This window comes from Salmo trutta, chromosome 16, assembly GCF_901001165.1.
Source record: "Salmo trutta chromosome 16, fSalTru1.1, whole genome shotgun sequence".
Classification (NCBI taxonomy): domain Eukaryota; kingdom Metazoa; phylum Chordata; class Actinopteri; order Salmoniformes; family Salmonidae; genus Salmo; species Salmo trutta.
The window spans coordinates 10062666-10090358 of record NC_042972.1 but is presented as its reverse complement, the minus strand read 5'-3'; the positions used below and the strand labels follow the sequence as shown (position 1 = coordinate 10090358).

The 27693-nt window shown below is 42.6% G+C and overlaps 1 protein-coding gene across 2 annotated transcripts in view; it reads right to left on the bottom strand.

The window, feature by feature from the left end:
• LOC115150058 (protein phosphatase 1 regulatory subunit 1A) overlaps positions 1–24614 on the bottom strand; it is a 62296-nt gene extending 37682 nt beyond the window's left edge. The window contains exon 1 of one of the 2 annotated variants that reach the window (XM_029692961.1): positions 24258–24614. In XM_029692961.1, coding sequence (XP_029548821.1) covers positions 24258–24338 — 81 coding nt within the window. In that variant the 5' untranslated portion in view covers positions 24339–24614. The remainder of the gene's footprint in view (positions 1–24257) is intronic. The other variant, XM_029692963.1, reaches the window with a different exon arrangement.
• Between the last annotated feature and the right edge of the window lie 3079 nt (positions 24615–27693).

Genomic DNA, 27693 nt, shown 5'->3' with positions numbered 1-27693 from the left:
CACACTGCTGCTCACTAGCCAATGTTATCTCCTTGATGACACACTGCTGCTCACTAGCCAATGTTATCTCCTTGATGACACACTGCTGCTCACTAGCCAATGTTATCTCCTTAATAATACATTGCTCACTAGTCAATGTTATCTTCTTGATGACAGACTGCATATTAGTCAATGGTATCTCCTTGATGACATACTGCTCACTAGTCAATGGTATCTCCTTGATGACACACTGCTGCTCACTAGCCAATGTTATCTCCTTGATGACACACTGCTGCTCACTAGCCATTGTTATCTCCTTGATGACACACTGCTGCTCACTAGTCAATGGTATCTCCTTAATAATACACTGCTCACTAGTCAATGGTATCTCCTTGATGAGACACTGCTGCTCACTAGCCAATGGTATCTCCTTGATGACATACTGCTCACTAGTCAATGGTATCTCCTTGATGACACACTGCTGCTCACTAGCCAATGTTATCTCCTTAATAATACACTGCTCACTAGTCAATGGTATCTCCTTGATGAGACACTGCTGCTCACTAGCCAATGGTATCTCCTTAATAATACACTGCTCACTAGTCAATGTTATCTTCTTAATGACACACTGCTGCTCACTAGCCAATGTTATCTCCTTAATAATACATTGCTCACTAGTCAATGTTATCTCCTTGATGACACACTGCTCATTAGTTTAATGTTCTCCTTGATGACACACTCCTGCTCAATATTCAATGTTATCTCTTTGATGATGCACTGCTCATTAGTCAACGTTATCTCCTTGAATGACACACTCCTGCTCAGTTGTCAATGGGAGTTTTTTGCACCAAAGAAAACAAGTGATAAACAACAACACATTTAAACAATGTGCAGGTGTGGTTGGAAGCCCAAGGGCTAATTTGAAAACCACACCACAAAAAAGGTTTGTTAAAACGGATAACAAAACCTACTAATTATAAATGTATAAATTAATTGATCAGTAAAAATGTTTTGTTTAAATGTGTGTGCACATTTGTGCATGTGAGTGTGTGAGAGTAAGGCTATATGGAGGAGATCACTGAGTAGTTTGGTTCATCAGACTGACCTCCAGTTTTCTCTTGAAGTTATTGAGGGAGATTGAGGTTTTGGCATAATAATTCCATAGAATGGTACCTCTGTATGTTATCTCTTTGATGACACACTGCTAATTGGATATTCAGACCGAAAGAAGATTAATTTCCTTTGAAACACAGCCAGAGAAAGACTGTGTATAAGAAGCAACATCTCTCTTTCTTTCGGTCTATCTTTCATACCAGATGGAGAGACTATGAAAGCATATTTGGGTCCTTGAAAAGCGCAGTATTAAACCCATGTCTTATTATTGCTGTTAGAAGTGTCCCACTGGGGCCAACACTGTGGTCAGTGTTGTTTTCGCTTTTACAGGAACATTGCTCACCTCATATCCTGTCTGTCGAGGATATTAAAAGGTTTCTTTCTTTTTTTTTGCTTGTGTCAATATCTTTTCATGTTCACCCACCTTGCAGCTGAAGAGCCACTCCAGTATCGCTCTCCTCAGGATTCCCTCCAGCCCTCCAGCCCTCCAACCCTCCGGCCCTCCAGCCCTCCAACCCTCCAGCCCTCCGTCCCTCCAACCCTCCAGCCCTCCGGCCCTCCAGCCCTCCAACCCTCCAACCCTCCGGCCCTCCAACCCTCCAACCCTCCAGCCCTCCAACCCTCCAACCCTCCAACCCTCCAGCCCTCCAGCCCTCCAGCCCTCCAACCCTCCGGCCCTGCAACCCTGCAACCCTCCAACCCTCCGGCCCTCCAGCCCTCCAACCCTCCAGCCCTCCAACCCTCCAACCCTCCAACCCTCCAACCCTCCAACCCTCCAACCCTCCAACCCTCCGGCCCTCCAACCCTCCAACCCTCCAACCCTCCAACCCTCCAACCCTCCAACCCTCCAACCCTCCAGCCCTCCAACCCTCCAACCCTCCAACCCTCCAACCCTCCAGCCCTCCAACCCTCCCCCTATTACAACTCATTTTATTGATATTCATCCAGCATGTGTGTGTGTCAGTTTGTGTATGTTTATAGTGTGTGCGCTCTGTGATTATATTAACCTGTGTGTGCGTGTGCGTTTGCGTGTACCATTTCATATGATACACACACACACACTATAGCATACTTACTATACAATACCTCAATACCTCAATACCATATCTTACCATACCATACCATACCTCAATACCAATACCATACCTCAATACCATACCATACCTCAATACCATACCATACCTCAATTCCCTACCATATCTTAATACCATACCATATATTATCATACTATACCTCAATACCATACAATATCTTACCATACCATATCTCAATACCATACCATATCTTAGTATAAAATACCTCAATACCATACCATATCTTACCATGCTATACCTCAATACCATACAATATTCTACCATACTATATCTCAATACCATACCATATCTTACTATACCATACCTCAACACCATACCATATCTTATCATATCATACCTCAATACGTTACCGTATCTTACCATACAATACCTCAGTCACCAGTATACTTTTATTTACAAAGCCATTTGGGGTTTACTACCATTTTATTTGGGCATTTTTATTGTTCAGAAATGTGGTGGGAACTCTCTTTTTTCACAGGACTTTATACTGCTAACTGTTCTAAATGTTCGAATTGAATTTGGTAAATGGGTTTTTATGTACTCTGCTCCATCAGCTTGGAAAGCCTTACAAAATGCTTTTAAACTGGAAGAACTTGTCCCGATTGGTGTTTTTAAATCACTGATGAAGGATTTTGAGGCTGATTCCCTGACCTGTCAATGTTTTTAATTTGCTGTTTTATGATTTTGTTATACTCTTGTGAATTCTACGTTTTTTTACTAGATTACTTGTAGTTTTTCATGTTGTCTGACTGTAATTGTGTAATGGCTTGGTGCTGCCTATCTTGGCCAGGACACTCTGAATGAGCCTTTCCTGGTGAAACAAAGGTTAAATAAATAAATAAAAATACCATACCATATCTTACCATACCATACCTCAATACCATACCATATCTTATCATACCATACCTCAATACCATACCATATATTACCATACCTCAATACCATATCTTATCATACCATACCTCAATAACATACCATATCATACCATACCTCAATATCATATCATATCTTACCATACCATACCTCAATATCATACCATATCTACCATACCATGCCTCAATACCATTCCATATCTTGCCATACAATACCATACCATACCTGAATACCATACCATATCTTACCATACCATACCTGAATACCATACCATATCTTACCATACCATATCTCAATACCATACCATATCTTACCATACTATATCTTAACGCATATCAAATCCTATCATACTATACCTCGATACCATACCATATATTTTATTTAACCTTCATTTAACTAGGCAAGAGAGTTAAGAACAAATTCTTATTTACAATGACGGTCTAGGAACAGTGGGTTAACTGTTCTGCCACTGTTCAGTGGCAGAACGACAGATTTTTACCTTGTCAGCTCAGGGATTCGATCTAGCAACCTTTCGGTTACTGGCCCAATGCTCTAACGACTAGGCTACCTGCCACCCCATATCTTACAATACCATACCTTAATATCATACCATACCTTAATATCATACCATATCTTACCATACCATACCTTAATACCATACCATGTCTTACCATACAATACCTCAATACCATACAATACCATACCATATCTTACTATACCATATCTCAATACCATATCTTACCATACCATACCTCAATACCATACCATACTTCAATTCCATACCACATTTTACCACACCGTACCTCAATACCATACCATATCTTAATAGCCTACCATATCTCAATACCATACCTCAATACCATACCATACCATATCTTAATACCATACCATATCTCAATACCATACCTCAATTCCATACCATACCTCAATTCCATACCATACCTCAATACCATACCATACCTCAATTCCATACCATTCCATATCTTACCATACTATACCTCAATACCATATCTTACTATACCATACCAATTCTTACCATAAAATACCTCAATTCCATACCAAAATCTTACCATGCTATACCTCAACACCATACCCTATCTTACCATACCATACCACAATACGATACCATATCTTACCATAGCATACTGCAATACCTTAACATATCTTACCATACAATACCTCAATACCACACCTTAATACCATACCATATCTTACCATACTATATCATACCATACCATAATACCATAACGTATCTTACCATACCCTACCCAACCTCTCTAGGGGGTGTGGGATGCTACCGTCCCACCTGGCCAACATCCAGTGAAATTGCAGAGCGCCAAATTCAAAAACAGAAATACTAATTATAAAAATGTATAAAACATACAAGTGTTATACATCGGTTTAAAGATTAACTTCTTGTTAATCCAACCACGGTGTCAGATTTCAAAAAGGCTTTACGGCGAAAGCATACCATGCAATTATCTAAGAACAGCGCCCAGCAGACAAATCATTACAAACAGTTACCAGCCAAGTAGAGGAGTTATACAAGTCAGAAATAGTGATAAAATGAATCACTTACCTTTGATGATCTTCATATGGTTACACTCATAAGACTCCCATTTACTCAATAAATGTTTATTTTGTTCGATAAAGTCCCTCTTTATATCCAAAAACCTCAGTTTTGTTCACACGTTTTGTTCAGTAATCCACAGGCTCAAAGGCAGTCACAACAGACAGACGGAAAATCCGAAAAGTATCAGTAAAGTTCGTAGAAACATGTAAAACAATGTTTATAATCAATCCTCAGGTTGTTTTTAGTCATAATAACCAATAACATTTCAACCGGACAAAACCTTTGTCAATATAAAAGGAAAACAAGAAAGGTGTGCTCTCGGTCGTGCACATGAAAAACCTCTAGGACACTGAATGGTCCACTCATTCAGTGGTCTTACTCCCTCATTTTTCAGAATAAAAGCCTGAAACAATTTCTAAAGACTGTTGACATCTAGTGGAAGCCATAGGAAGTGCAATTTGAGTCCTAAGTCAATGGATACTGTAATGGCATTCAATAGAAAACTAGAAAATAAAAACAAATCCACTTCCTGGATGGATTTTTCTCAGGTTTTCGCCTGCCATAACAGTTCTGTTATACTCACAGACGTTATTTTAACAGTTTTGGAAACTTTAGAGTGTTTTCTATCCAAATCTATGCATATCCTAGCTTCTGGGCCTGAGTAGCAGGCAGTTTACTTTGGGCACGCTTTTCATCCGGAGGTGAAAATAGTGTCCCCTACCCTAGTGAAGTTAAAGCATACCATACCATAACTTAATACCATACCTTAGTCCTGGTAACCCCAGGGGGTGCACATTTTGGTTGTTGCCCTAGCACTACACAGCTGATTCAAATAATCAACTCATCATCAAAATGTGATTATTTGAGTCAGCTGTGAAGTGCTAGTGCAAAAATCTAAACATGCACCTAGGGGGGCCTCAGGACCGAGTTTGGGAAACGCTGTATTAATACCATACCAAGCCCTCGTAGCTGCTCTCATTGACTCCCACCCACACACACACACACACACACACACACACCACTGCCCCCAGAGCCTTAATCCATCCCATTTTCCTTTCAGCTCCTTCTCCTTCACATTCAACACTGCATAACTCACAAATTGAGAAGAAAAGAGAGAAAGCCATAGATTCTGATATTGTTGCTTCTGTAAAAGAAGTGTCAAATATGAAGAGATTCCAGCTCTTCTGATGGATCGAGCAGAGAAACAACAGAATGAATTGAACTGGCTGATTCACATGGAACACCATACTCCTCTCTCGGATTCAAACGCAATATTGCTCCCAGTATAATAAAAGACAATCCATCTATGTCCTGACGTTTTTAATCTATTGTTCCCATATTGCATCAAATCAAATCAAATAAAACGTTATTTGTCACAAGCGCTGAATACAACAGGTGTAGACCTTACAGTGAAATGTTTACTTACAAGCCCTTAACCAAAAATGCTGTTTTAAGAAAAAATTGGGTTAAGAAAGTATTTACAAAAATAAACTGAAGTTAAAAAAAGACAAAAAAGGAAGAAAAAAATCGAAAAAATAACTAATAATTAAAAGAGCGACAATAATATAACAGTAGCGAGGCAATATACAGGGGGTACCGGTACAGAGTCAATGTGCTGGGGTTAGTCAAGGTAATTGAGGTAGTATGTACATGTAGGTAAAGGTAAAGTGTCTATGCATAGATAATAAACAGAGAGTAGCAGCAGCGTAAAAATTGAGGTGGGGGGGTCAATACAAATAGTCCAGGTAGCCATTTGACTAGCTGTTCAGGAGTCTTATGGCTTGAGGGTAGAAGCTGTTAAGAAGCCTTTTTGACCTAGACTTGGCGCTCCGGTACCGCTTGCCGCCGGGTAGCAGAGAGAACAGTCTATGACTAGGGTGGCTGGAGTCTTTGGCAATTTTTAGGGCCTTGCTCTGACACCACCTGATATAGAGGTGCGAAATGGCAGGAAGCTTGGCCCCAATGATCTACTGGGCTGTACACACTACCTTCTGTAGTGCCTTGCGGTCGATGGCCGAGCAGTTGCCATACCAGGCGGTGATGCAACCAGTCAGGATGTTCTCGATGGTGCAGCTGTAGAACCTTTTGAGGATTTGAGGACCCATGCCAAATCTTTTCAGCCTCCTGAGGGGGAAAGGTGTTGTTGTGCTCTCTTCACGACTGTCTTGGTGTGTTTGGAACGTGATAGTTTGTTGGTGATGTGGACACCAAGGAACTTGAAGCTCTCAACTAGGTCCACTACAGCCCTGTCGATGAGAATGGGGGCGTGCCCGACCCTCCTTTTCCTGTAGTCCACGATCATCTCCTTTGTCTTGATCATGTTGAGGGAGAGGTTGTTATCCTGGCACCACACTGCCGGGTCTCTGACCTCCTCCCTATAGGACATCTCATTGTTGTCGGTGATCAGGCCTACCACTGTTGTGTCATCAGCAAACTTAATGATGGTGTTGGAGTTGTGCTTGGACATGCAGTCATGGGTGAACAAGAGAGTACAGGATGGGACTGAGGAAGTCCAGGATCCAGCTGCAGAGGGAGGTGTTCAGTCACAGGGTCCTTAGCTTAATGATGAGCTTTGAGGGCACTTTGGTGTTGAATGCTGTGCTGTAGTCAATGAATAGCATTCTCACGTAGGTGTTCCTTTTGTCCAGGTGGGAAAGGGCTGTGTGGAGTGCAATAGAGATTGCGTCATCTGTGGATCTGTTGGGGCGGTATGAAAATTGGGGTGGGTCTAGGGTTTCTGGGATAATGGTGTTTATGTGAGCCATGACCAGCCTTTCAAAGCACTTCATGCCTACAGACATGAGTGCTACGGGTCAGTAGTCATTTAGGCTTGAAACATGTTGGTATTACAGGCTCGGTCAGGGACAGGTTGAAGACATTTGCCAGTTGGCCAGCGCATGCTTGGAGTACACGTCCTGGTAATCTGTCTGGCCCTGCGGCCTTGTGAATGTTGACCTGTTTAAAGGTCTTACTCACATCATCTACAAAGTGTGTGATAACACAGTCGTCCGGAGAAGCTGGTGCTCTCATGCATGCTTCAGTGTTGCTTGCCTCGAAGCAACCTTAGAAGTAATTTAGCTTGTCTGGTGGGCATGTGTCACTGGGCAGCTCGCTGCTGTGCATCCCTTTGTAGTCAATAATAGTTTGCAAGCCCTGCCACATCCGACAAGCATCAGAGCTTGTGTAGTAAGATTCAATCTTAGTCCTGTATTGATGCTTTGCCTGTTTGATGGTTCGTTGGAGGGCTTAGCGGGATTTCTCATAAGCTTCCAGGTTAGAGTCCCGCTCCTTGAAAGCGGCAACTCTACCCTTTAGCTCAGTGCGGATGTTGCCTGTAAAACATAGCTTCTGTTTGGGGTATGTACGTACGATCACTGTGGAGACGACATCATCGATGCACTTATTGATGAAGCCATTGACTGATGTGGTGTACTCCTCAATGGCATCAGAAGAATCCCGGAAGATATTCCAGTCTGTGCTAGCAAAACAGTCCTGTAGCTTAGCATCTGCGTCATCTGACCACTTCCGTATTGAGCGAGTCACTGGTACTTCCTGCTTTAGTTTTTGCTTGTAAGGCGGAATCAGGAGAATAGAGTTAGAGTCAAATTTGCCAAATGGAGGTGGAGGGAGAGCTTTGTATGCATCTCTGTGTGTGGAGTAAAGGTGGTCTAGAGTTTTTTTTCCCTCTGGTTGCACATGTAACATGCTGGTAGAAATGAGGTAACGCGGATTTAAGTTTCCCTGCATTAAAGTCACTGGCCACTAGGAGCGTCGCCTCTGGATGAGCGTTTTCTTGATTGCTTATGGCCTTATACAGCTCGTTGAGTGCGGTCTTAGTGCCGGCATCGGTTTGGTGTCGTAAATAGAAAGCTATGAAAAATATAGATGATAACTCTTTGGTAAATAATGTGGTTTACAGCTTATCATGAGATACTCTATCTCAGATGAGCAAAACCTCAAGACTTCATTAATATTAAATTTCGTGCACCAGCTGTTATAGACAAATAGACATAAACCGCCACCCCTTGTCTTACCGGAGGCAGCTGTTCTATCTTGCTGATGCATTGAAAACCCAGCCAGATGTATGTTATCCATGTCGTCGTTCAGCCACGACTCTGTGAAACATAAGATATTACATCAGAGCTCATCCATTTTATTATCCAATGATTGCAAGTTGGCTTATAGGACTGATGGTATAGGCGGATTACCGACACGCCGTCGGATCCTCACAAGGCACCCTGACCTACATCCCCAATATCTCTGTCTCTTCTTCATGCAAATGAGCCTTGTCCAGTGTCTGAAGTAAATCCTTCACGTCCGACTCATTAAAGAAAAATCTTTGTCCAGTATGAGGTGAGTAATCGCTGTCCTGATATCCAGAAGCTCTTTTCGGTCATAAGAGATGGTGGCAGAAACATTATGTACAAAATAAGTTACAAAAAAACACACACAATAGCAGAATTGGTTAGGAGCCCGTAAAACCGCAGCCATCTCCTCCGGGGCCATTAGTGACATACAAGACAGGTATTGTACAGACAGGGGTCTTTCCACATCCATCACATAATCTATATATAGACCTGTCCTTATAACAGCAATCCTGTTCAACTTTGAACTATCAGAATTATTCATGGTCTTTTGAGCAGTGAGACATCCAATTCCCTATATAGGGAACTTCCTTTGGCCAGAGGACTATAGGCCTGTATAAGGAATATGCTTCCATTTAGAATGCCAGCCTGAGTTGTTTTCCTGCCTCAATCTGCTTTTCTACCATGACTTATGTCTTAATTCTTCTTCTATATGATGCTTAGTGGTTTTGTACAACAGAAGAGTAGCAGAGAGCTGGTTTAGTAGCAGGTACAGTATAATAAACGTACATTAGCCTATAATTAAATCTCATGCTGTTATGGATACTGTTCAAACTCATAGAAACAATTGAAGCTGAATCAGGAAGGAAGTAATTCAGAGGACAAGGGATACACCACTACAACTACTCTCCTTCCTTCTGGTGTCTGTGTAGGTCAGTGGTGGCTGGTAAGCTAAAACATTAAGGAGGACGATGGATGGAATAACCTAACGGGAGGACAATGTTATTAACTTCTTATGGCTCCTTTTTTCTCAATTTCCGCCTGACTGAAGTGCCCAAAGTAAACTGCCTGTTGCTCAGGCCCTGTAGAAATGTTAAAATAATGTATGATACTATAACACAATAGATATGGTAGGAGGAAATTCAAAGAAAAACCAACAGGAATTTCTTTTTTTTGAGAGACCATGCTCTTACAATGGAAAGTATAGAAGCATTCTGAATTCTAGCTCCCAGGATGCAATTCCTATGGCTTACACAGGGTGTCAGCAGTCTATGTTCAAGGTTTCAGGCTTGTAACTTCCAAAAGGAATAAGAAATATGAGTTTTAGTACAGGGACATAGTCTTGGAAATTCATGTTTGGGTGCGAAATGAAGACAAGACGCACCTGCTAAAATTGGTTTCCTATTGAACATACTTCTTTCCGTAAGAAATACAATAGTTTGATTACATTTTAGGGAATCTGAGGAGTAAATAGAAACGTATTTCGACTTGTTGAAACAAAGCTTAGCGCTAGATTTTTGGATTCCTTTCTCTGCATGTTGAACGAGTGGATTACTCAAATTGATGGCTCCAACGAAACAGACTTTTTGGGATGTAAAGAAGGATTTTATCTAACAAAACGACACTACATGTTATAGCTGGAACACTTTGGATGACAAATCACAGGAAGATTTTCAAAAAGTAAGCGATAAAAATTTAATGCCGGTGGAAAAATATTTTGATGTGGGGCGCCATCCTCAAACAATCGCATGGCATGCCTTCGCTGTAATGGCTACTGTAAATTGGACAGTGCAGTTAGATTAACAAGAATTTAAACTTTCAACCGATATGAGACACTTGTATGAACCTAAATGTTTAATATCCATCATTTTATGATTATTTATTTGAATTGCGCGCCCTCCAGTTTCACCGAAAGTTGTCCCACTAGCGGGACGCCTAGCCCAAACTAGGCTAGCGGGACGCCTAGCCCAAACTTAAGGAGAGGACAAGGCTATACAGCTACTGGCAGATACTCCACTATCACTACTGTTGTTGACCTTTATTCCTATCTGTACAGATAGGAAGAAAAAAAAACATTAAACTACTATATTTTATGTATCCTGGAATGAACAAGAATCATAATGTGCTGGGCACCAGGAAGTGCAGTTGTAATGCAATTTCAGTCATAGGAGATATAGATATATCCATTTTAGTCTAAAAGTAATAAGGTGATTATGAAATACAGTGCTGACTTCTTTCAGTATTACAGTAGCTAAGAATAGAACCGGCCTAGAGCGTGGACTTATTTCAGTTACAGTAATCTCAGGCATGTATTCAAACAGATGTGCTTTCAGAACCTTTTTTAAATCTAGGACAGATGAGGGGTGTGACAGCCAAAACATTATCTCTGTACTGCCTCTCAGAAATGTCCTCTCAGAAGCACTAGGAATTAACAGTGTTGACCAAGTGAAGGACAAATATATGTCTAGACAGCTTATACAAGATGTTAAATCAAACCTACCCAAGTACATCATGGAGTTACATGACCTTGAAATGCCATGATTCCTCATGTTAACTAACTAGGGACAGAAGGGTTTTATTATGCACAGAGAAGCTCTTATCTAAAGGATTGCGGTTGCTCAAATTCAAGAGAAAGGGAATGTCTCGGAAATTAATACACTGTCATTCTAAAAGAGATTAGGGAAGTATTAATTAGAACCACATTATAATGTCATACAAGGAACTCAGCGTTTGTTTTGAAACATGTAGAAGTACGTTCCAAAACAAATGTTTAGTTCCTTGAAACTGATTACAGTTGTTAGTCAGCAGCATATCATAATATTTGAGATGTATCTACAAAATGAAGTACAGAATGCAACTGTCTTGGCACACTGTGGTGTCTAACACAAGTATAAAGCATTAATATCTGTACATGGATGAGTGTACTTCCTGAGCGGGAGGTCCACTGCATCCCCCAGGACCGCATCCCCCAGGACTCTACCACCCAAGGACTCCATCACCCAGGACTACAGCCCTAGGACTCCGTCCCCCAGGACTCCAACCCCCAGGACTACAATAGCCAGGACTCCATCCCCCAGTACTCCTTCCCCCAGAGAGAAAGTTTGATGGACAGTGAATGCTGCTTCTCTCCAGAGCCTGATGTACACATTATGAGGTGTCCAGGTACAACAGGGAGTACTGAGGCATGGAGGAAGGCCTGTGATACCAACACAGGCACACTGAGACACTATGATGCCATTGCTGTTCTATGACAAATTCCTGAAAATACTGAAACACCAGTGTTGGGGAAGCTACTGAAAATATAGTTTATCAAGCTACCAATTACTTGACAGTGGAATAAGTTAAGCAACACTAAAGCTGCCCTTAAGAAAAATTTAGTTTACCTAACTCAAATTACTTTGGGGAAGAACATGCAAACTACTTCGTGAAAAATAATACAAATCGCAAGAACAGATAACTTTGGGGTCAGATGTTAACAAAATGTGTAATTTAGCCTATTAAACCCCAAAACTATGTTTCACGTCAGAATTAATCTGGTCTGATGCTAATAAAGAAAATAAATCCTTACCTATTTCAACTGTATTTTATTTTTGCAAAAAAAAGTAGTCTGTACCCACTGGGCACAAACGTCAATTCAACGTCTACTCCACATTGGTTCAACGTAATTTCATTGAAATGATGTGGAAACAATGTTGATTCAACCAGTGTGTGTCAAGTGGGTCATTCCAGTGATTGGCTACACTGCTACACAACAACAAAAAAGCATTTAACTAACACTGTGAAACACTGAAACATTACAACACAGAAATGTTGAAACACAAACCACTTAAATCACCTAAGCACTGAAACACCTAAGCACTGAAACACCTAAGCACTGAAAAACCTAAGCACTGAAACACCTAAGCATTGAAACACCTAAGCACTGAAAAACCTAAGCACTGAAACACCTAAGCACTGAAACACCTAAGCACTGAAACACCTAAGCACTGAAACACCTAAGCACTGAAACACCTAAGCACTGAAACACCTAAGCACTGAAAAACCTAAGCACTGAAACACCTAAGCACTGAAACACCTAAGCACTGAAAAACCTAAGCACTGAAACACCTAAGCATTGAAACACTGAAACTGACACTGAAACAAAGTAATTCCATTGCTACCCCACACTGGAATAGTGAGACACTGAAAAACTTTAACAATGAAACACAAAAAAATACTTAAACACCCAAACAAGGAAACGCTGAAGCATATCAGTTGGCCTCTTGTTGTCAGCCCCACACTGAAATACTGTGATGCCCACACCACGTCAGTCAGCCCCACACTGAAATACTGTGATGCCCACACCACGTCAGTCTGCCTCCCACTGAAATACTGTGATGCCCACACCACGTCAGTCTGCCCCACACTGAAATACTGTGATGCCCACACCACGTCAGTCAGCCCCACACTGAAATACTGTGATGCCCACACCACGTCAGTCTGCCCCACACTGAAATACTGTGATGCCCACACCACGTCAGTCTGCCCCACACTGAAATACTGTGATGCCCACACCACGTCAGTCAGCCCCACACTGAAATACTGTGATGCCCACACCACGTCAGTCAGCATCACACTGAAATACTGTGATGCCCACACCACGTCAGTCAGCCCCACACTGAAATACTGTGATGCCCACACCACGTCAGTCTGCCCCACACTGAAATACTGTGATGCCCACACCACGTCAGTCAGCATCACACTGAAATACTGTGATGCCCACACCACGTCAGTCAGCCCCACACTGAAATACTGTGATGCCCACACCACGTCAGTCTGCCCCACACTGAAATACTGTGATGCCCACACCACGTCAGTCAGCCCCACACTGAAATACTGTGATGCCCACACCGCGTCAGTCAGCCCCACACTGAAATACTGTGATGCCCAAACCACGTCAGTCAGCCCCACACTGAAATACTGTGATGCCCACACCAGGTCAGTCTGCCCCACACTGAAATACTGTGATGCCCACACCAGGTCAGTCTGCCCCACACTGAAATACTGTGATGCCCACACCACGTCAGTCTGCCCCACACTGAAATACTGTGATGCCCACACCAGGTCAGTCTGCCCCACACTGAAATACTGTGATGCCCACACCACGTCAGTCAGCCCCACATTGAAATACTGTGATGCCCACACCAGGTCAGTCAGCCAGCTCTGATAGGCTCTGTGATGCCAGTCAGCCAGCTCTGCTCTGATAGGGTCTGTGATGCCCACACCACATCAGTCAGCCAGCTCTGATAGGCTCTGTGATGCCAGTCAGCCAGCTCTGCTCTGATAGGCTCTGTGATGCCCACATCACGTCAGAAAGCTAGCTCTGATAGGCTCTGTGATGCCAGTCAGCCAGCTCTGCTCTGATAGGCTCTGTGGTCGACTACACCATGTCAGCCATGCTGAGACCTGCATGGGTCTCAGCATCTCAGGATTCTTAAGAGTGTCATCTCTGAGTGGCACCCAGCCAAGTCTCTCTCTGCAGGGCGGCTGAGAGCTACATGATCAGTGCTCAAGGCTGTCTGACTCTAACAGAGGGAGAAGGAGATTTCCACAACCTATATCATTACAGTAGAGGTAACTGTAGGACAGTTATGCACGGGCAAAATAACACACACACACACAAACACACAACCTCACACATACAGCACCAAAGATTCCAAAGATGTAACAGCCATCATCACTGTTACATCCTCAGAAAGCATGAGCTCCTGAGTTGGGAAAATCTGGTGCAATACACCGACGCATGTCTTGTATTCAAGATCCTAAATGGCCTGGCTCCCCCTCCACTCAGTACTTTTGTTAAACAGAAAATCCAAACATATGGCAGCAGATCCACAAGGTCTGCCATGAGAGGTGACTGTATAGTTCCCTTAAGGAAAAGCACCTTTAGTAAATCCGCTTTCTCTGTGAGAGCGTCCCATGTCTGGAATACACTGCCATCAGACACACATAACTGCACCACATATCACACTTTCACAAAATGCATGAAGACATGGCTAAAGGTCAATCAGATTTGTGAACATAATCCCTAGCTGTGTATTGCCGCTTTCCATGTTGTCTGTAGCTTGTGAGGTGTGGAAACACTTTGTTTTTATGGATTTTGTCTTGTTGCTTTTTGTTCTATGTTGCTCTGTCTGTATGCTACATCTTGCTTGTCCTATGTTGCTCTGTCTGTATGCTACGTTTTGCTTGTCCTATGTTGCTCTGAGTGTGCTCACTGTTCTATGATTGTCTGTATTGTAATTGTTTTTAATAACCTGCCCAGGGACTGCGGTTGAAAATTAGCCGGCTGGCTAAAACCGGCACTTTTACTGAAATGTTGATTCATGTGCACTGTCCCTGTAAAAATAAAATAAACTCAAAACTCAAACTCAAGATTGTTCGATCAGATGTTTCATTTCCTCCTCAGTAATTAGTGCCTATTGATATCGTAACAAGAGGACAGTGTGATTCATGGTTCACTTCCTCCTTAGTAATTAGTGCACTATTGTTTTCACTATATATTTTACCTCTTGGGGATGTCAATCGAAAACATAATGTTAAATTTCACTGCTATGCGGATGACACACAGCTGTACATTTCAATGAAACATGGTGAAGCCCCAAAATTGCCCTCACTAGAAGCCTGTGTCTCAGTCATAAGGAAGTGGATGGCTGCAAACTTTCTACTCTTAAACTCAGACAAAACAGAGATGCTTGTTCTAGGTCCCAAGAAACAAAGAGATCTTCTGTTGAATCTGACAATTAATCTGGATGGTTGTACAGTCGTCTCAAATAAAACTGTGAAGGACCTCGGCGTTACTCTGGACCCTGATCTCTCTTTTGAAGAACATATCAAGACTGTTTCAAGGACAGCTTTTTTCCATCTACGTAACATTGCTAGAATCCTGACTAGAACCAAAAAATGTGATCATATTACTCCAGTGCTAGCCTCCCTACACTGGCTTCCTGTTAAGGCAAGGGCTGATTTCAAGGTTTTACTGCTAACCTACAATGCATTACATGGGCTTGCTCCTACCTATCTTTCCGATTTGGTCCTGCCGTACATACCTACATGTACGCTACGGTCACAAGATGCGGGCCTCCTAACTGTTCCTAGAATTTCTAAGCAAACAGCTGGAGGCAGGGCTTTCTCCTATAGAGCTCCATTTTTGTGGAATAGTCTGCCTACCCATGTGAGAGACGCAGACTCAGTCTCAACCTTTAAGTCTTTACTGAAGACACATCTCTTCAGTAGGTCCTATGATTAAGTGTAGTCTGGCCCAGGAGTGTGAAGGTGAACGGAAAGGCTGGAGCAACGAACCGCCCTTGCTGTCTCTGCCTGGCCGGTTTCCCCTCTTTCCACTGGGATTCTCTGCCTCTACCCCTATTACGGGGGCTGAGTCACTGGCTTACTGGTGTTCTTCCATGCCGTCCCTGGGAGGGGTGCGTCACTTGAGTGGGTTGAGTCACTGACGTGGTCTTCCTGTCTGGGTTGGCGCCCCCCCTTGGGCTGTGCCGTGGCGGAGATCTTTGTGGGCTATACTTGGCCTTGTCCCGGGATGGTATGTTGGTGGTTGGAGATATCCCTCCAGTGGTGTGGAGGCTGTGCTTTGGCAAAGTGGGTGGGGTTATATCCTACCTGTTTGGCCCTGTTCGGGGGTTTCATCGGATGGGGCCATAGTGTCTCCTGACCCCTCCTGTCTCAGCCTCCAGTATTTATGCTGCAGTAGTTTATGTGTCGGGGGGCTAGGGTCAGTCTGTCACATCTGGAGCATTTCTCTTGTCTTTTCCGGTGTCCTGTGTGAATTTAAATATGCTCTCTCTAACTCTCTCTTTCTCTTTCTTTCTTTCTCTCTCTCGGAGGACCTGAGCCCTAGGACCATGCCTCAGGACTACCTGGCTTGATGACTCCTTGCTGTCCCCAGTTCACCTGGCCGTGCTGCTGCTCCAGGTCCAATTGTTCTGACTGCAGCTATGGAACCCTGACCTGTTCACCGGACGTGCTACCTGTTCCAGACCTGCTGTCCCAGACCTGCTGGAACCCTGACCTGTTCACCGGACGTGCTACCTGTCCCAGACCTGCTGTTTTCAACTCTCTAGAGACAGCAGGAGCGGTAGAGATACTCTCAAAGATCGGCTATGAAAAAGCCAACTGACACTTACTCTTGTGTTACTGACTTGTTGCACCCTCGACAACTACTATGATTATTATTATTTGACCATGCTGGTCATTTATGAACATTTGAACATCTTGGCCATGTGCTGTTACAATCTCCACCCGGCACAGCCAGAAGAGGACTGGCCACCCCTCATAGCCTGGTTCCTCTCTAGGTTTCTTCCTAGGTTTTGGCTTTTCTAGGGAGTTTTTCCTAGCCACCGTGCTTCTACACCTGCATTGCTTGCTGTTTGGGGTTTTAGGCTGGGTTTCTGTACAGCACTTTGAGATATCAGCTGATGTAAGAAGGGCTGTATAAATAAATTTGATTTGATTTGATTTGATATTGATATCGTAACAAGAGGACAGTGTGATTCATGGTTCACTTCCTCCTCAGTAATTAGTGCCTATTGATATCGTAACAAGTGGACAGTGTGATTCATGGTTCACTTCCTCCTCAGTAATTAAATGTAAATAGCGATTATATACCAGCTAAATGAACAATCTCATTAATTGACCACCATGCTCACATTACAGCTCGCAGAGAGCTGTCCCCACTCTCAGTACAACAGACTGAGATATAGCCAGAGGCTGTCCACACTCTCAGTACATCAGACTGAGATATAGCCAGAGGCTGACCACACTCTCAGTACATCAGACAGAGATATAGCCAGAGGCTGACCACACTCTCAGTACATCAGACTGAGATATAGCCAGAGGCTGACCCCACTCTCAGTACATCAGACTGAGATATAGCCAGAGGCTGACCACACTCTCAGTACATCAGACTGAGATATAGCCAGAGGCTGACCACACTGTGATCCCTGAGCAACACCTGTCTCTCATCACGCACACACACACACACACACACACACACACACACACACACACACACACACACACACACACACACACACACACACACACACACACACACACACACACATACACACACACACACACACACACACACACTTAACCTAAAGTTACATACAAATAAATCACGGGTAGAAAGGCAGTGCACCAGATTTGTCAACAAGTCAAATGTGAAATGAAGATTGGACAAATGAAGAGTGCCCTCCCATGACCATAACCCTAATGATTTATAACAGTATTATTAAACTATTCCAACACTCCTAATTAATCTACTAAAACCAAAAAAATACGTTTAAAGTGAGAAGTAGGCATTGGTCTGAAGAAAAAGATAGAAAATTCACGAGCTCCACAATGTCTACTCCGGGATGTGGCTCTACCAAGGTTTTCCAGCACACAGCTTTGACCTGCTATGGTAGCTATGTTGGTCTATTATTATTAAACCATTATATTTGTAGGAAGGAACTCACTCAATCTGTGTACTGTTCAAACTTGTCATTACAAATTAATTTAAATCTAGGTTATGGGACCTAGTGTCACGCCCTGACCATAGAGAGCCTTTTATTCTCTATGTTGGTTAGGTCGGGGTGTGACTAGAGTGGGTAATCTAGTGTGTTTATTTCTAGGTTGGCCTGGTATGGTTCCCAATCAGAGGCAGCCGTTTATTGTTGTCTCTGATTGGGGATCATATTTAGGCAGCCATTTCCCCATTGTGGGATCTTGTTTTGAGTTAGTGCATGTAGCACTTCTGATGTTGCGGTTAGTTGTTTGTTTCCTTTTGTTTTGTAAGTTTTACTAAATAAAATATGTGGAACTCAGAGCACGCTGTGCCTTGGTCCGTCTCTCCACGCAATCGTGACACCTAGAAAAAGCATTTTGTTTTATTTACATTCAGCACTGACTTTAGAGCCAATAGTGACCTCTACAGTGCTAGAAAATCTGTCTTCCAGTTTGAAAAGGCTTGGTCAACTGATGGAGCAATGGAATACAACACTGTGTCTGTGGAATACAACACTGTATCTGTGGAATACAACACTGTGTATGTGGAATACAAGACTGTGTCTGTGGAATACAACACTGTATCTGTGGAATACAACACTGTGTCTGTGGAATACAACACTGTGTCTGTGGAATACAACACTGTATCTGTGGAATACAACACTGTGTCTGTGGAATACAACACTGTGTCTGTGGAATACAACACTGTATCTGCATGCACATGAATATGTATATATATTTTTTGATATCATCTACCTTGATGGCCTGAGTTCTGTCATTGAGATAATTATGAAACCATCGGGAAGTCTACAAACGTGGAAGCACAATTCATTCTATCATCTAAGGCATTTGCAATATCATTTGCAACAAGCACGGTAGCCATAGTGGTACTATGTTTAGGTCTGAATCCGGATTGATTAATATTAAGAACACCATTTACTGATAGATAATAACGTAGCTGTGTGTTGACAAATGATTATAGGATTTTTGCAAGACAAGGGAGCCTGGAAAGGGGTGGATAAACAACACTTAGGCTTCTACTTCCAGGGTATACATACTATATACATTTTAGGGACACAGTATATTTTATATTGGTTAACTTGTTGTTTTAGTCCCACCCTTCAGCTCCACTCAACCTCTCCCATCTATCTCTGAACACCATCCAGTTTAGATTTCTGTTTGCCATATATTTTTCAGCTGTGCTGTGATGATTCACAAAACTTCTGAATTTTTCTATTGTCATAGTTTCTACAGATTGTAAATCAAAGATCAAATGTTTTTCTATTATATTATATTGCATTATATTATTAATCGATTGACTTTGACTTTTCAAATCACCCAGCGGACAGTAAATGTTACAATTCTTCAGCCAATCCTGAAAATGCTACCAAAAACATGCTAATGTACATGTGGACAACATTCTATTGGTTGCAAGAATTCTGTATAATAATTGAAATAGAAAAGTTTTGAATCCGCCTTCATTTTGTGTATCAGTTCATAAACCATGTGCCATGGAACCGGTACATCGAAAATCTCTTCCTAACTATTTTATGACTTATAAGGCACAGCTGTCAATTTTTTGGTCCTTAAATGAAAAGGGTATACTTCTTTATTTATCACAATTTTCTTTAATCAATTTTGGTCTTTAATGCAGGGCCGACAGACAAGTTCCTTGCCTTCTCCCCTTTCCACTTGCCTCTTCCATTTTTACAGTAATGCTGCAATAAGTTGGTTGTAAATTTGGGTAGAGCAGACATTTTCATATATTTTTGTTAGTTGCATGTGTCACAACTCCACCAGTCCCATTTATGAAATAATTTACAAGGATTATACAATTTTTAAAACATTCTTTCAAAAATAATGGTATTTTATCTGTTATTGTGTTGGAGTTTAAGCATAATATTTTGTTGATTTCTTATGAAGAAGATGTCTGAGAGTACAGGAGAGTACCATGGATTAGTCTAGTTTTTTGACTCGGAGTTGCTCAGCCAGAGAGATAAAAAATGGATGAGAAAAATGTAAGTGCCAAAACAGGGTCTAGTAGAAAAAAAGCTCTCAATAATATAGATCATGAAGGAACGCCTGGGGCGAGAATTGGTTTTAATCTTCACAATTATACGATGGTCAGAGTTTCTCAATTTGGTATCTCTAAGACAAGCAATAGGCCAGTGGTCGCTGATATAATTTGCAAAAACACCACTAGCCAAGTAGCTATGGGGACGGTTAGTCAGGATAAGGTAAGCCAATCAAGATTTACATCTCCTAACACAACCAGTTTAGATACCAGAAAGGGTTTTAAATCATCAGAAATAGTACCAACAGCCTCGGCGAAGCAGCTGGGAGGCGGTATACCTCAGTAATAAATATATGCACATTCTAGCTTACTTTTACAACCAACAGCTCACACATTTTGGGGACAGAGATGCTAAGAGAGCATTATGCCATAACAGTAGTCTATCACAACTAAAAATGGTGTAGTCCACAACGGCAACTTCCTTATCCATAATCAAGTTATTCAGCAGGTCTCTGAGATGACCTTAACGTCTGGGCTAGTGTCATGCACCCATACATCCAGAAATGTTAAACATCAGGCTTTGCACATTTATATGGAACAGTCCAAGCCCTGTGCAAGATTTGAAAACAGCAGGAGTGTCCATGGTGGATACATGGTGACACAATTGTTAATAGAACTGGATGAGCTAGCCACAATGGGCTTCCTGATTGCATACAAAATGGCAGAAATACTAATAGAATTCAGGTAAATGTGCACAAGATTACTATTGAAAGTACCCCTATGCTTAGGAGCACTTGCAGCAATATGATATCTTGATATGATAATTAGTAACGTAGGTGGAGCTAACAACAGTGTGTTCCGTATGGTAACTAACAGAGCTTTCAATGGAAATTCTATTAACTGACACAGAATTACTATTTACAATACCCCCTATCAACATGGGAAGCTGTGACAGAATGATATCAGCTCACCTGTGTAATATTGAAATAAGCTTAGAACCACTTGTTTTTTCAAACATGGTCCGGTTTTATCAATTGCTGTGCTGAACAATGGACAGTTCATTACCTCTGTTATGTGTTATGTGTGTATTTGTATTTAGTTTTTGCTATAAAGGTGATGACGATACAATAATACACATGCACAATAAATAGGCCTATATCTAAAAATACATACAGCCTCATTGTATATATTTATATATATACAGTACCAGTCCAATATTTGGACTCACCTACTCATTCAAGGGTTTTCCTTTTTTTTTTTTTTACTATTTTCAACATTGTAGAATAATAGTGAAGATATCAAAACTATGAAAAATAATACATGTGCAATCATGTAGTAACAAAAAAAGTGTTAAACAAATCAAAATATATTTTATGTTTGAGATTCTTCAAAGTAGCCACCCTTTGCCTTGATGACAGCTTTGCACACGCTAGGCATTGTCTCAACCAGCTTCACCTGGAATGCTTTTCCAACAGTCTTGAAGGAGATCCCACATATGCTGAGCAATTGGTGACTGCTTTTCCTTCACTCTGCAGTCCAACCCATCCCAAACCATCTCAATTGGGTTGAGGTTGGGTGATTGTGGAGGCAAGATCATCTGATGCAGCACTCCATCACTCTCCTTATTGATCAAATAGCCCTTACACAGTCTGGAGGTGTGTTGGGTCATTGTCCTGTTGAAAAACAAATGATAGTTCCACTAAGCGCAAACCAGATGGGATGGCGTGTCGCTGAAGAATGCTGTGGAAGCCATGCTGGTTATGTGTGCCTTGAATTCTAAATAAATTACAGACAGTGTCACCAGCAAAGCACCTCCTCCTCCATGCTTAACGGTGGGAACTATGCATGCGGAGATCATCCGTTCACCTACTCTGCGTCTCACAAAGACACGGCGGTTGGAACCAAAAATCTTAAACTTGGACTCATCAGACCAAAGGACAGATTTCCACCGGTCTAATGTCCATTGCTCGTGTTTCTTGGCCCAAGCAAGTCTCTTCTTATTATTGGTGTCCTTTAAAAGTGCTTTCTCTTGCAGCAATTCGACCATGAAGGCCTGATTCACGCAGTCTCCTCTGAACAGTTGATGTTGAGATGTGTCTGTTATTTGAACTCTGCAATTTCCAAGGCTGGTAAATCTAATGAACTTATCCTCTGCAGCAGAGGTAACTCTGGGTCTTCCTTTCCTGTGGCGGTCCTCATGAGAGCCAGTTTCATCATAGCGCTTGATGGTTTTTACTACTGTACTTGAAGGAACTTTCAAAGTTCTTGAAATGTTCTGCATTCACTGACCTTCATGTCTAAAAGTAATGTTTATTTTTGCTTATTTGAGCTGTCCTTGCCATAATATGGACTTGGTCTTTTACCAAATAGGGCTATCTTCTGTATACCCCCCTACCTTGTCGCAACACAACTGATTGGCAATAAGACAGAAAGAAATTTCAGAAATGTACTTTTAACAAGGCACACTTGCTAATTGAAATGCATTCCAGATGAATACCTCATGAAGCTGGTTGAGAGAATGCCAAGAGTGTTCAAAGCTGTCATCAAGGCAAAGGGTGGCTGCTTTGAAGAATCTCAAATATAAAATATATTTTCATTTGCTTAACACTTTTTTGGATACTACATGATTCCATATGTGTTATTTCATAGTTTTGATATCTTCACTATTATTCTACAATGCAGAAAATAGTAAAAATAAGAAAAGCCCTTGAATGAGTAGGTGTGTCCAAACTTTTGACTAGTTCTGTAAGTCTAATGGTCACCTTATGGACGTTGTATCCTTGTTTTTATCCGATGAGTAGATTTTGAGTTACGTAGGTTTGGGTAAAAAATTGTCTGATGACCCCTTATGCTGACAGCCCTGTAAACAATCCAGTATAGTGGTTCTCAGTAACTGCTGGACGGATCATGACGAAAGGCGGGGAGAGTGTTGTGTACATCACCATTGGTGTCTTGTTGGCTTACATATGATGGTAAGGAGATTTTAATTTAACATTGAGCTTTAAATCAAATAAAATGTTATTTGTCACCTGCGCCGAATACAACAGGTGTAGTAGACCTTACAGTGAAATGCTGAATACAACAGCTGTAGACCTTACAGTGAAATGCTGAATACAACAGCTGTAGACCTTACAGTGAAATGCCTACTTACAAGCCGTTAACCAGCAATGCAGCTTTAAGAAAAATAAGAGTAAAAATAATATTTACTAACTAATGTAAAAAATTAAAAAATAAATAACACAATAAAATAACAATAACAACCCTGTATACAGGGGGTACCGGTACAAACACAATGTGCGGGGGTTCAGGTTAGTCAAGGTAATTGAGGTAATATGTACATGTAGGTAGGGGTAAAGTGACTATGCATAGATTATAAACAGTGAGTAGCAGCAGCGTAAAAAAATATATAATAATTTAATAAAACGGAAGGAGGAGTCAATGCAAATAACCAATTTAATAGTCGCGCCAACTATTGAGATTCACACTCCGCTCTGTATGGGCTATAACCTCCCCGTGTCATAACTAATTGATCCCGACACACCGAATGCTCTCAGAATGGACACTATTGAGAGACTATGAGGTCCTGTGCCATAACCGCCTGCGACCCACTAGCCTAGCCGCATTTCCAGCCTGCGACCCACTAGCCTAGCCCCACTTCCAGCCTGCGACCCACTATTCTATCCCCATTTCCAGCCTGCGACCCACTAGCCTAGCCGCATTTCCAGCCTGCGACCCACTAGCCTAGCCGCATTTCCAGCCTGCGACCCACTAGCCTAGCCGCATTTCCAGCCTGCGACCCACTAGCCTAGCCGCATTTACAGCCTGCGACCCACTAGCCTAGCCCCATTTCCAGCCTGCCCCTATGTCTTTTCAGATTGAAGTCTGGCTGCGATAGCACCGGTAAAACTGTAACTCATTGATCCTGTAAGTAACACCTAGGAAAGCTAGGTCCTGTATGATCACCCCCACTGCCTCCTCACCTGTTCAGCAGCCTCTGGGTCCAGGTGTGAGTCCAGGAGAGGCATGGTGAACTGGATCTTCCTGGGGCTGCCTGTCTCCATGGTCCTGCTGGTGGTAGAGTAGTAGTAGTAGAGTAGAAGCTGCACAGATCACTATCGAGCACTTTCTCTCTCTCTGTCTCTCTATCTCCTCACACCTGTCCCCTTCTTTTACCCCCTTTCTCTCTCTCTCCCTGTCCTTTCGAAGCCGTACTCTTTCAGTCTTTCTTTCTTTTCCAGCTCTACTATTCCTGTGTTCCTCTGTTCCTCTGCCCGGTCTCCTTTCAGTTCTGTACTAGAGAGGGAAGCAAGGGCATACTGCGCTCTGAAGACCTCTCTCTCTAGCTCTCTCTCTCTCTCTCTCGCTCTCTCTCTCTCTCTCTCTCTCATTCGCTGAGTCTGCCTCCCTCTCGCATTTGACCCCTCCCCCTCTCCACTCTCTCTTGTTCTATTGGCTGGTCTTGCACTGGGACTTAACTGCAGAGCCAAACCAAGCCGGAGGCTGAGGCTCTCCTAACTCCTACAAGCAGCCAAATACATCACACCACCACGCTCAGTAAAAATATTTTAGTAATGATGGATTTTTTTTTAAGTCAAACACCTACACACACACGGCACAACACACCTACACACACACCTACACACACACATACAGATGTACACAACACATACACTACATAACATATTGATGGGTACTGAACATAACACAGCGGACGTCCCTTTCATCTTCAGACATATAATATTGACCTGTATTTATTAACATTTACAGACAAGCCACGAGACAGAGATATGTTCAGTCGTCATAAGCTCATGATATGTCATGTCAGAAAATATATGATATCAAGACATCATGGTCATTTATGATAAGATCATGATGAATCAGGTCCGATCAGATATGATATCAAGATGTCATTGTCAGTCATGATAAGATGAAGCCGTGACAGATATATGCTCTGCTGTATTCATTCTTATGTCCTGTAACATAGCCTCCACTCTGATCAGGTATGTCCTGTAACATAGCCTCCACTCTGATCAGGTATGTCCTGTAACATAGCCTCCACTCTGATCAGGTATGTCCTGTAACATAGCCTCCTCTCTGATCAGGTATGTCCTGTAACATAGCCTCCGCTCTGATCAGGTATGTCCTGTAACATAGCCTCCCTCCACTCTGATCAGGTATGTCCTGTAACATAGCCTCCGCTCTGATCAGGTATGTCCTGTAACATAGCCTCCCTCCACTCTGATCAGGTATGTCCTGTAACATAGCCTCCCTCCACTCTGATCAGGTATGTCCTGTAACATAGCCTCCACTCTGATCAGGTATGTCCTGTAACATAGCCTCCACTCTGATCAGGTATGTCCTGTAACATAGCTTCCACTCTGATCAGGTATGTCCTGTAACATAGCCTCCCTCCACTCTGATCAGGTATGTCCTGTAACATAGCCTCCACTCTGATCAGGGATGTCCTGTAACATAGCCTCCCTCCACTCTGATCAGGTATGTCCTGTAACATAGCCTCCCTCCACTCTGATCAGGTATGTCCTGTAACATAGCCTCCACTCTGATCAGGTATGTCCTGTAACATAGCCTCCGCTCTGATCAGGTATGTCCTGTAACATAGCCTCCCTCCACTCTGATCAGGTATGTCCTGTAACATAGCCTCCACTCTGATCAGGTATGTCCTGTAACATAGCCTCCCTCCACTCTGATCAGGTATGTCCTGTAACATAGCCTCCACTCTGATCAGGTATGTCCTGTAACATAGCCTCCCTCCACTCTGATCAGGTATGTCCTGTAACATAGCCTCCACTCTGATCAGGGATGTCCTGTAACATAGCCTCCCTCCACTCTGATCAGGTATGTCCTGTAACATAGCCTCCCTCCACTCTGATCAGGTATGTCCTGTAACATAGCCTCCACTCTGATCAGGGATGTCCTGTAACATAGCCTCCCTCCACTCTGATCAGGTATGTCCTGTAACATAGCCTCCCTCCACTCTGATCAGGTATGTCCTGTAACATAGCCTCCACTCTGATCAGGGATGTCCTGTAACATAGCCTCCACTCTGATCAGGTATGTCCTGTGTAAATATATTTGTGCTATAAAATGTATCTTTTGTAGAGTGTTTCTGTAGGTAGGTGATATATGCACATCCCACAACTCCATTCTGCTTGGTCAAAAATGACCTAGAATAAAGAAAGATGACAGATTTCTATTACAGCACATTGGATGACTGTCATTCACCCAGCTAAATGTAATCATTAATCCAACAGCTGCAAACAAGAGTTTCTATTGGACACATTCAGGTACGTTTATCCCTGTTTCGTTCCGATCCCTTCTGTTTAAGAAAGGTTTTTCAACAGAATCGGCTAATTAAATACACCCCTGATCACACGCAAACACAGATCACTTTCATAGCAGCCAGATCATTGTATAATTCATTTTCACACCTCCTCTCATCTTTTCCTTCGCTTGTGAACTTCAGTGCACAAAACATCAGCTGTCTGTGACCAGGTGAAAAAATATGTTCAAGCCAAACCTTCATATCATAACCGCTAACCACTACACACAACCTACGTCGGTGTCACCATGTTAGCCTCTATGGGATCGGTGGTCCCTATACCAGGATGGTTGCTGCTAATGTAACTAGAATGACGTTGTAAGTAACAGCCAACTTTCCAGGACATAGACATGTCTTTTTTGGACAGAAAGCTTAAATTATTGTTAATCTAAGTGAAGTGTCCAATTTACAGTAGCTACTACAGTAAAATACCATGCTGTTGTTTGAGGAGAGTGCACAACAACAACAACAAAAAATGTATCACGGCAACTGGTTTGATACATTCACCTCTGAAGGTAAATAATGTACTTGTAAGGATTGACGCAGGTAGAGACGAGAAGTAGGTACAGGGAGTGAACATTTAATGGCAACGGACGTGGAACAGGATAGGACAGCGTCTGGACATGAACACATAATGACATTAATGCTGACACAGGGAACACACGGGGGAGCAGACAGTTATAGATGGGGCAATCAACAAAGGGAAGGAGTCCAGATGAGTCCAATGTAGGCTGCAGTGCATAATGATGGTGACAGGTGTGCGTAATGAAGGGCAGCCTGGCGCCAGAGAGGGTGAGCGGGAGCAGGCATGACAGTACCCCCCCCTAGGGGCGCCACCCGTCCCACTTGGGCTCGACGGGCTGGCTGAGGCATGGGCGCTGGAAAAGCCGGCTGGGGGTGTAGAAGCCTGACGAACCAGCTGAGGCGTGGGAGCCTGATGGGCCGGATGAAGAATGACGTGGGTTGGGTGCCTGCCGATCCCACCGAGGCAAGACGACCACTCTAGCCAGCTAAGGCGTGGAAGCCCTTGAGCACCAGAGAGGGAGAGCGGGAGCAGGCGAGACAGTACTTACATT